Source organism: Vigna radiata, unplaced genomic scaffold (genome assembly GCF_000741045.1).
Source record: "Vigna radiata var. radiata cultivar VC1973A unplaced genomic scaffold, Vradiata_ver6 scaffold_189, whole genome shotgun sequence".
NCBI lineage: Eukaryota > Viridiplantae > Streptophyta > Magnoliopsida > Fabales > Fabaceae > Vigna > Vigna radiata.
In genome coordinates, this window is record NW_014541997.1 from 443,166 (window position 1) to 454,946 (window position 11,781).

The following is an 11,781-nucleotide window of genomic DNA, read 5'->3' on the forward strand; positions in this document are numbered from 1 at the left end:
CTCTCTCTTACATACTTCCCTTGAATATTAGATTGATTCAATTGTTATGCGACTTTCTTAGCCTCCCCTTAACCCGATCCCTNGGCGAAAAGGGCCTAGTATTAACTACTGGCTTACTATTCCCAGCCTCCCCTAGTAATTAATGCCACATTATAAACAAAAGTTGGCGCAATTGATGGTTCTACCCCTATCCCTAGGTGGTATTGCAAAACCAAGAGATTACTCACCAGCTCATGTCATTACTGTACGTCCCCATATCAATAACGACAAACATCAATATACCGAATGAGTTAAACGATACAGGCCTTAAGCACAGATGATAACCCAACAATAATCAATCAAAACATATGGAGACCATATAAATATTCAATAGTTTCAATAAGAGAGAGCATAAAAAGATTACATTATTTTCCCCAAAAACAATACGGTTTAGTTCACCATAGACATGGTGAAACTAGATGAAAAATGGAAGAAGAATGGAAGAGCAAACCCTAGAAAAGATAAAAAGGAGCCTAAGCATCCAAGAGATCCTCTCTAGAGAGAAAAATTAGGTCTGGTCGTTCTCCCCTGTCAAAAGAATGACTCTGAATTCGTAATAGGGGTATTTATAGGTGAGGAGCGCGTCAAAAACAGGCCCAAGTCCAGCGTGCCACCGCCGGGCGGTTTAAGTGTGCCGCNCGGCGGTTTCCCATAACTTGCCGCCACTGCCCAGCGGTTTCCCATATCCTTCTGCCACCGCCCGACGGCAATCGCTGGCGCCCGGCGGTTTCCCTCAGTGACATTTTCCATGTCTACTCCTTGTCCTGGACCGCCGACTCTTCAAAACTTCAAAACTTCATTTTAAGTGTGCCGTTGGGCGGTGCGTCGACTCTTCAAAACTTCATTTTTCTGCTTTTTTCTTGAGTCAACGACCTGTATCTTCAACTTCATTCTTACTTTTCTCAAATTAGCTACAAAACAATGCAAAATAAGCATAAAATCGCTAAAAACAACTTTTGACTCTCTCCAGACTCATTTATTGAGTTTTGCTTGATTATGAGCTCATTCCAAGTAGTAAAGGGTGTAATTTGGTCCAAATTGACATATGAAAATAACTGTTTTTCAACCTTCATCAGTAGCGAAACAAATATCTCGCCAAACCTCCCTCCATGAATCTAGAGATGGCTTCATCTTCTCATTCTCCGTCGTGCTCTAGAGATCGAAGAATTCCTTTGCCTGTGCGATCCAACCAGTGGAATCCGTGCCTTCAAATGTAGGTGGTTCAATGCGCTTCCTCCAACTACTTCGAATTTCTCCTTCGTCCTCTTCCGATTCCTCCTCTGAGTTTTCCGGTGGTCGTCGTTAGCGCCCAACACTGAAGGAATCACGACTTCATTTGGAGCTCCTAGGCTGGTTCCTGGTGCGACTTCCTAAAGCTCGTTGGAACGTGAGAGTCATCCCTCGCACCTTCGAAACAGATCCGGCAGTCGTTGTTCCCGTTCCTCCTCGCTAGCTCTTCTTCCCCCATGCTTTTCCTCCGCTCTATCGATCCAACAGGTCAGACCAATTGTTAGGTTACTGAGTTGGAAACCTAACTTTCTCACAATACACATGTTAAGACCCTGGCAAGTGTACCAGATCGTATCAAGTAATAATAGACAGTAAGTTCAGATATCATTTCCTAGGGACTCTTAGGCCTAAACGTTCATGTGAATAGATTTTATAAGACTTGAATGAAAATTAAGTTTTGAGTTCGTAATGCAAAGACTTAAATTAAATATGCAAATGCAAAAGCTAAATCAGTTGACAGATAAAGATATTGATGAATGAAGTTGATGGGGTTTACGGTTTCATCCTGATCCACCCTCCTATATCTACTATTTCTATTATATTCAACTTTATTATCAATGTTAATGCAACTTTCTAATTTACTCTAAACCCGATCTCTCGATGAAAAAAGCTTATTACTATAATTACTAGTTTACTATCTCTAGTCAATATTTCATGATCAAAAGAATTCTTCTCAGTTCTAGATTTTCTCGTACGTCCCCGTATCGACAAAATCAAAGATCATGACACTGAATGAGTTAAACAATGCAAGCTTTAAAGTACAGAGAAGAAAACCCAAAGTATTGATAATACAAGTATATGAATAAAATAGGAATTTCGATATAAGAGAGTTTCAAAAGGATTACATCGTTCCCCAACAACAAAGGGTTTAGTTTACCATGGGCATGGTGAAACTAGATGAATTGAATGAAAAGAATGGAAGAATAAACCCTAGAATTGGGAGATTGGAGCTTTCACATCCAAAAGCCGCCTCTAAGGAGTGTAGAAGGTCTTATGTCGTCTTTCTTTGTCAAAAAATTACCCTACAATTATTATGAGGGTTATTTATAAGCTATGAAAAATTACAGAATTTTGGCCCAAGCCCAACTACAGTGCTCAACACTGGTTTCACCGCTCAGCGACAGGTGCGACACTCAAGTGGGACGCTCAGCATTGACACCCAAGTGTCCTGCCGTATTGAATTGAAGATCTCAGCGCTTAACGGTAGGCACGATTCTTCATTTTCCCCTCAGCGTTAGCGCTTAAGCGTTTGATCGTAACTTCTTGGAGAATTCTTGGAGCTGTTAAAACAGAGAATTCAATCTGAAACAGGAAAATAAAAATGTTAGATTCACAAAAGTCACAAATCAACTCATGTTCTGTCTATTTATAGTTTTCTATTATAACAGATTGCTTCTAAGTCGAATAGCCTACTAATCCAGTCGACTGTATTAAAACAGTTATAACAGACAGTCAACACATAGGCTCTCAGTCAACAGAAATTAACACACATTTATTACAGTTGACCAAGTCATCAATGCTTAACTAACTTTTGAAAAATATAGCCGTTGGAGCGTGTAAGCATAACAGAATTCCAAACAGATCAGTAACACAGTCGAATATGCAATATACAATGTCGACTGACACATGAAAAACCATTTTGAAATTCTTTTCAACTTAAAATCTCACACAACACTAGTTCACAAAATCTGTACAAAGATTTTAGCATTGTTGAATCCATTATAGGTGTATTCGACTGGATTAGAACTTTGTCACAACAAATATAAGTTCATAAAGGTGCTTGTGATCTTTTACTTTCAAAAATGAGCTTTAATCAAAGACATTTTATTTCACATTTCAATACAAGCATGTTCACAAATATATCACACAATCAACCATAGGAACATACATCACAGTACATCAAAAACATGTTTAACAGATATGACAGTTTATCAGTATACGAACATGTAATGTAGCAACATGTGTACTGTTGTTAAGCATTGTGTTGTCATCATCAAAAACTAGTTTGATATAGAGTTTGTGTTGTCAACAATCTCAATAATCTCGCCCTTTTTTGATGATGCACAACCATGATTAATAACTCAACCATGTTTGTACAATTCAGCACATGACAGAGTAATAATATATATCAGAAACAATTCAATCAGTTCAATTACTCTGTATATTCAGCAAAAATATCAAGCAAATATAGTATGAGACAAATATTCTTCCCCTTTCAAAAAGCATATAAGCTTGCTCTCATACACTCATATAAATTTGTCCCCCTTTGTGCATTAACAAAAAAGGAATGCTTCAGATATTTATGCAGATTTGAAAAGCACAAAGATGCATAAGAAAAATACAGTATTAACTCCCCTTGAAATGTAGGTGTGTGATGAAACAATGTGTAAAACAGTGATACTCCCCATGTCATTATGCATGAGTTTCAAAATCAATTTAAGTGCATAATACAAAATATCACAGATTTATCAACAGTTTAAGCACAGTTTTGTATCATAGTCAGAATATCAAACCACATATATATGCAATGATACAAACATCAACAATCTCACAATATTATCTCAAAACAAATATTGAAACAGATAAAAACAGAGATAATAGTAGATTAAACATGATTTAAGAAAACAATAAGGATAGAATCAAATTCCAGAAATGGAATTATTAACCCATTTAGGTGCAGTCGAATGCTTTAAATCATCATTCGAATGCATTGCTTTTGCAAATGTTGAAATCCAATTGTAGATGTCCAAAGCAATGTCCTTCCTGCAAAACCTTTCAACAACCTTTTCTAGATCAAGCATAATGGTTAAGCAAGAATTAAATCATATGATAATAGAAGTCAATATGTAAAGATGCATGACAGGTTAAGCATAATTGACTTCAAACAGAGCATAGTCGAATCAATCATCCAGTATATAAGATATCATTCAAATAGATTAAGTAAATGGATTGATTCAACGTGACTAATTTCATTTCCTTGAGCAAAAGATATTACATTGATGGAATGGAAACAAGGAAATCAAAACAAAAGATAGACTCAAAAGATATGGCATATCAAGCCATATATAAAAGAAAATTCTAGACAAGTCAATTTTTCTTTTTCTTTTTGTTTACAAAGTCACCAAGTATCATGTTACTATCATCAGAATCACTGTCTACTTCATCAGTTTTCCCACTTCCATCAGCAGTTTCAGAATCATCTAGGTGTTCTTCATGACTTTGTGTTGCTTTCTGCTCTTTCAAAAGTTTTATCACCATTTTCATTCCATTCAGCATGATTCTCTCGAACTCAGATTTTGCTCTGTAGTTGCTCTTAAGAATAGACTTCAGCTCGTTTTCTTCATTTGAAGTTTCATTTTGTATGTCCACCCTTCATCAGTATCAATCATTTGCATAAGATGCAATGTAGCATTGTCAATCATGCTTGTTCTGGAGCAAGGTTTACTTGACTCACTGACACAGTTTATTCCATAGTGAACAAGAACCTTTGATATAAAAGCACAATATGGCAGTTTTGCAGCTTCTAGTTTAGTAACCTTTATCATGTTGTCAGATATGGCAACCGACCAATTTACTTAAATGTTTTCCTTTAATGCTTTTAGCAAAAGCAAATCCTCAGTAGTAGCCTGTGCATGATTTCCACCTCTTGGCATTAGAATCCATGAAATGACTAGTATAGCAAGTCGATCATCCACTTTCATTCCTCTTGCTTTATAGCTGGAATAATCTTTGACTTCATCAGGATTTCTCAGAGTGTTCAGATACTCAGTAAACATTTGAAATCCTTTAATTCCCAAGTGGCAATTTTCACATTCAGACTTTAGTCCAGCAAGTTTTGTCCAGACGTCTGTTAAGTCCCTGGCAAGTGTACCAGATCGTTATCAATATAAAACGGGTAAGTTCGAGTATCGGAATCCTCCTCCTCTCCATCCTCAGTGTCCTCGAAGTCATCATCCTCCTCATCATCCTCATCCATGGCTGGAGGTTCAGTTGCTCCAGCTCCACTGCCCTATGCCTGCTCCTCTGGCCATGCCACCGCATTATTGAACTCATCCATCGTCTACCGGTGTGCAAGAGGCGTATCATCCATGCCTATAATCATCTTCGTCGTGGCCACCTGCCCCCTATGGGTGGTGTCAAATAAGCTCTTTTGATGTGAATAGTTGCACCACTCTGGTTCCTATGAAAGTGCCATTTTGGCACACAAAGCACGCTCTCTATATCATCAAAATCAGTGCCCTTTTGCACGTTCAATGAATACTGGCACTGCACACCTGTCCATTCTATATTTAGAAATCTATTAATTGACTTAGGATCATACCTAATAATCTTCCCACGGGTATAACTCATGTAGTCCTGAGTATGAGAGTCCTCTAGTGGCTTAGCATTGGTGTAAAAATCTTTCACCACTCCTATATTGGCAGGTGCATGGTATGTGGCTAGCTTCTCCCAGTTCCTACTCTCCATCTCTTCTCCAAACTGTGGAGTCAGGTCCGGAATCCATCCTTCCTTTCTCTCCATCAAAAGGCGTCTTTCTTGGACAATGGGGTGATGTTGCTCATGTCTTCTAGAGAGAAACCTGTTTGAATAAAACCTTTCTGGCTCACTCCTTTTGCTTCCAATGATTTTAATCCTCTTACCAGATGAGGAGGTCATCACTGCATCAAATACAATTCACAAAACCAAAGGAAAACTCATTAAAAATAAAAAAAAATATTTTAATTTGATTTTTAAATTTTTATTAACAAATGAGTATAACAAACAAATAATAATAAAACAAATGTCAAACAAAATTAATAATAAAAGCAAAGACAATAAAAATAAATCAGTCCAACAAGCCCAATAAGAGTGAGGTGCAGAAATTAAAAACCAGGAGTGCACAGCAAGGTTGAGACTGCCAGGGGTGTAATGATTAAATTGACGGTGCAGCGTGAAATAGCTTGTCGAGGCCCAATCTTCCTCTTTTTTGTTTGTAGAGATGGCAGTCTGGCTTCAGCCCAATGGAAGGGGGTGTGAATAGGAATGCGCGTGGTGATAGGAAGAGAGAAAGGAAGCCCATGACAGGCTCAAAATTCTTTGCCTTAGTTCGGAAACGTTAGGGGATCTATGAAATTTCCCACTTCATCAACGACACCCAATGCCAGAGAACTAAGGTCTCTTTCTTTGATTAGCAGAAATCAGAGACACCCAACTCTACTACTCACAGCCCAGCCTTCACCTAAACGGCCATCTCCCACCGCTGTCCACGGCGTCACCAGTGACGACACCTCCTTTCCACTGTTTCTTGATATCCCAAGCATCTGAAGATAATTTTCATCAGCAAGGAGATAAGCACCGAGGCCCATCAACATGAACACCAAGTGAGCTGAACAAGACGTGTCAATTCTTCACTAGAATTCAAACAAACACCAATTACATAACAAATTGATTTCTCGGCTTCAAATTACAATCTCACAATAAACCCCAAATGTTTCTCATAAGGAGATTTAGGCAACCTAGACATGTAACCAGATAACCTAATCAGTCAATCCCAATTGGGAAAGATGAGCTGTTGTCGAATATCTTTATGTATGTCAATCAACACAAGTTCAGATCTTCATCAACGATGGGCGTTTCTTGGAAGGCGTCGGTTGCCCAGTGATGGCAACAAGGGGGACGCTGACAAGGAGGGCGTCGACTAGACCGTTCACAAGGCTAGTGGCACTGGGACCAGAGGAGTAGGAGGAGACAAGAAACCTTAAACAGCGACGCGGCGTGATGGTCACACTGGAGATGGTGCCGGCTATTACATCGGTGGTGTGATGAAGGACTCGGCGTGGTGAAGGACGTCGGCGATTATAATAGCCTCCATGGGTTCGGTGCCCTCTGCGACGCAATAGCCAACGCCTTCTGAAGCTTATTGTGTATCGCCTGAAGGAGAGAATCAATGCTGGACGTGACAGAAGCAGTGTACACCATTCCTTCCAGCCAAGAACCAGCGCCCTCTTTCCGCGACCGTGTGATTCAATCGTAACACTCCATGAATATCCGTATCCTTTTTTCAAATGGAGAAAGAATATGCATGATGCCTACCTGTGTCCCTCTGGAACGGAATGAGATTTTTTCTTTTTTATCTGAAGTGAACCCTAGCCCTCCAAAGTGTGTCTCTCTTTTCCCAAAAATGAAATCAGCAGTTGCAGCATGTCATAGACCGTGACCCCTTTCTCCCATTGAAAGTCCAAATCAAAAGCTTTTGTGCGTGGAGTGCATTAGGGGAAGCATGAAGTCCAGCCCATTTCCGTATGCACCCCTCTGACATGTGGATGGCCACTTTTTTTCCTGTAAAATGAAATTAAGGAGCTCTCCATTTCTCACGTGCCAGCATTTTTTTTTATTGAGTCTGTATGCATTTTACAGGCTTAACATCAAATTAAAAGGACGTTGCTCCCTACACCTCCACACATGCTCCCTCCATCTCTCCAAATTCTTTTAATTTTTTTTTTTTTTTAAGTTAAAAGTTTTTTACGTTTTACCGTTTAAGATTTTTTAATTAAGTTGAAAATCTTATTTCTCTTCATCTTTGCTCTGCACCTCCACCCATGTTTCACGATTCTCTCTTCTTCATTTCCGTCTCACTTTCTCTCGTTTCATCTTTCTTTTCTTTCTTTTTCCTTCATTTTTCTTCAATAAAAATGTAAAAATGAAAATCCCTATAAAAAAAGCTAAAAGCATCAGAAATTTAATCGCGTCACAAAGAACGCAATACTACAAGCTGTTGAAGAATATAAGCGGTCCAAAGATCCAAAGCCAAAAAATAATAATACACCATAAATTAAACTATCAAACAAAGCCAAAAGAGAATGCTGAAGAAAATCAGTGAAGAAAATCAACATGAATGGAAAACAAACCGAATGAAATTTGGATCATGGATGCTCCTCCACGTCAAAGATCAACAACAATGAAACCTAAAAAGAAAAATGAGAAGGAGACAAATGAAGGAAAAAGAAAGAAAAAAAGGAAGAAAAAAAGGAGAGAAAATGAGACGGAAATGCAGAAGAGAGGAATCGTGAAACATGGGTGGGGGTGTAGCTCCAGAGCAAAGATGAAGAGAAATAAGATTTTCAAATTAATTAAAAAATCTTAAACGGTAAAAAGTAAAAAAGTTTTAATTTAAAGAATAAAATTAAAATTAAAATAATTTGGGGAAGTAGAGGGAGTGTGTGGAGGTGCAGGGAGTAACACCCAATTAAAATGCCTACAGCCCTTTTAAAAGCCCATCAACGTATCTTTCATCCTTCAACAATGGAATTCGTGTTTTATTCAAAGTTGGATGTGACTGTCACCGTACCATGCCATTTTTGCTCCCAAGAAATGATTTTTTTTTTTAAAAGCAAATGAAGGTCGATAATGATGGTCTGATATTTTTTCATTTTTTTATTCTCTTTCTTTTTTTCATTTTTTGTTTTTTCTTCTTTTATTTTCCTCTCTTTTTTTTTACTTTTCAGTTTCAAATTCCTCTTTTTCATTTCTTTTATTCTTTTTTTCATTTTGCTTTTTTTTTTTTTCTTTCATTTTGCTTTTTTTTCATTCTTTTTTCTTTTTCCTCTTTTCTTTCCAAAAAGTAAATAGAAAATAAAATAAAATCTAATAATACTAAAAAAACTAAATCAAATACCAAAATAAACTAAAAATTAAAATAATAAAATAAAATAAAAAATAAAAATAAAATAAAATAAGGCAAAAAGCAAAAACTAAGTCCTATTATTTAGTCACCGGACGAAATTGGGTGTTGACAAGCGTCAACAAACCACAAAAACTCATCTAAATACATTATTGATCAGCGTTGAGGGAAAAACAGTGCGCCCCAATGTCACCTACAAAGAAAAACCAAGCAAAATCCAAAACTACCAGAGTAGCGCTCAATGCTAGGTACCGTTGAGCAGTATCAGTGTAGACTTTTCAGAATGGCCCTAGCTGGCTTCTAATCTCCACCCACATGCAATTTTCTCCATTCTGTTGAGATTGTTGATAAGGGAAGCACTGGTTTAGCTAACCTTAATCTCACAGTGCTTTAATCACTCTGGTTTTTTATGATGACAACACATTATTAATAACACATGTTTTGTTATGTGTTACATGTTCTGTTGCTTATTGATTGATATCTTATTGAAAATGTTTGTGTTGATTTTGATATATGAATGCACACTCACTAAGCTTATTTCTGATATATCATCTGTGATTGCATTACATATGTTTTTTATGATTAAACCACATGCACTTTTATGAACTTATATTGTGTGGCATGACTGCAAGTTTTAAGTCGACTTCATTATGAAGTAAGTCGATTAAAACTCGTGACTATGTAGAGACTTTCAAAAGTAGTGCTGTGAGTGATTTTGCATTGAAAAGATTTTCAAACTATGTTTATGTGCCTAAGTCGACTACATGCGTAGTGGATCCAACTTAGTTAGTTGATTTGTTTGAAATTCTGTTATGTTGTGAACAGTATCGACTATATTTCAAAAGTTAGTTATTGCTTTGATAATAGTCAACTGTATTAATTGCAAAATCTATTTGTTAATTGTTGACTGCTACTATTTGACTTACATGTTATGTTTGTCTGAGGATAGTTGACTCTATTAGTAGCTTAGTTGACTACAGGAACGTCTGATTTATAGAAAACTATAAATAGACGTGCCTCAGTTGATCACATAGACTCTGGAAAATCTAATACTTTCATTTGTGATTTACAGATCGTGATCTCTGAGAATTTTCTCCAAGAACTCATCAAGAAGACCGTGGTGATCTATCTTTGAAGAGGTTCTTTGAAGGAGAAAGATTTTTGTGCTTACTGGTTGATCATACCCTACGCATTGCGGTACTCATCTGCTCATCAAGATTTCTATCAATCTTTGTAAAGATTGTTGTTGTTGTTCCTATTGTGATTACAGGGGGTTAACTCGTGGAGTTTGGACACTTTGAGGATTGTTTAAAGTGGATTAAAGATTGCAGAAGAGGGGATATCTTGCTACAGATCTTTGTTGTGTGTATTGCCTATATTTTGGTTAAAGGGTTAGAGAGGTGTTTTATATTTTTGACGTGGAGGTCTCTATAAAAGCCTTGTTGTAAAAACCTTGACCATTATAGTGCATTTGCTTCTGGATTATGGTAGGACACTGGATGTAGGCATTGAGGCCGAACCAGTGCAAAAACCCGTGTTTCAATTCTCTATCCCTACTCTTTTACATTCAGTCGACTTTACTGTTTTTGTAGTCAACTTAGTATTTTCCACTGCACTTGAAATTTTCATTCCTTGTGATTAAAGAAACTTTGTAAAGGTTTATACTTTGTGAAAAAGATTTTAAAAAGACTTTGATTTTGAAACTTCACCAATTCACCCCCCCTCTTGGTGTTGAAACGAAGCCTACCTGTTTTCCAACACATTCCAGACCTCAATCATACAATTTAATTGGTCTAAACAGTGTCTATTTCAACTAATCATGCACAAATTTTAAAGGCTTTAAGACTTCATGCTTAAACAAACATTCTCATACAAAATCATGCTTTGGAAATCCTAGAATGTGGAATCCATGACTTACATGGGTGGAGAGACTTCAAATGAGTGCAAAATGCTCTGTGAATGTTGATGAATGAACCCCAATTGTTGTGCTCTCACAAAAACCCCAAACTTTGATGATGAAGTGGTGCAAAAATGGTGGAGAAATGGTTTTTGAGATGACGGGTGAAGGGAAAAATGAAGAAAGTGTTGTTGACAGATTGGCAAGCGTACCAAATCGTTCAAGTAATATACTTGGAGTAACCCAATATCGTTCTTCCCAAGAGACTCGAAAGGCTTTCTCGTTCATGTGAATTAAAATAATAAGACTTGAAAATAAAAATAATTAATTTGATTTAAGAACAAAAAATATTAACATGCAAAAGAGATTGATTCAAATGACAAGAAGAAAACAATGGATGAATGGAGTTGTTGGGGGTTTACAATTTCATCATTATCCGCTCTCGCTTATCTACTCCTCTTGAATTATTAGTTTGACTAATTAATTGTCATGCAACTTTCTTAGCCTACCCTTAACCCAATCCCTCGGCGAAAAGAGCCTAATATTAACTACTTGCTTGCTATCCCTAGCCTCCCTTAGCAATTAATACAACATTATAGAGCAGAAGTTAAACGCAATTGATCGTCCTACCCCTATCCCTAGGTGGTATTGCAAAATCAAGGAATTACTCACCAATTCATGACATTACTGTACGTCCTCGTATCAATAAAGACAAACAACAGTTATCAAATGAGTTAAACCATAAAGGCCTTAAGCACAGATGAGAACCTAACAATTAACAAACAAACATATGGAAACCATATAAATAATCAAGAGTTTCAATAAAAGAGAGTATCAAAAGATTACATTGTTTCCCCCAACAACAATAGGGTTTAGTTCACCATTTTCATGGTGA

General features: G+C 37.1%; 1 protein-coding gene across 1 annotated transcript; it reads right to left on the reverse strand.

The window, feature by feature from the left end:
* Positions 1–4,311: 4,311 nt before the first annotated feature.
* Positions 4,312–6,395, reverse strand: LOC111240734. The gene is made up of 2 exons (XM_022776321.1): positions 6,200–6,395; positions 4,312–5,987 (listed from the first exon to the last, which is right to left on the reverse strand). The coding sequence occupies exon 2, from the start codon at positions 5,983–5,985 to the stop codon at positions 5,428–5,430; it is 558 nt and encodes a 185-aa protein (XP_022632042.1). The 5' UTR covers positions 5,986–5,987; positions 6,200–6,395; the 3' UTR covers positions 4,312–5,427.
* Between the last annotated feature and the right edge of the window lie 5,386 nt (positions 6,396–11,781).

What these genes read in the sequence shown, in the direction of transcription:
- LOC111240734 (XM_022776321.1), bottom strand. Translation starts at nt 5,985, where the DNA reads ATGACCTCCTCATCTGGTAAGAGGATTAAAATCATTGGAAGCAAAAGG.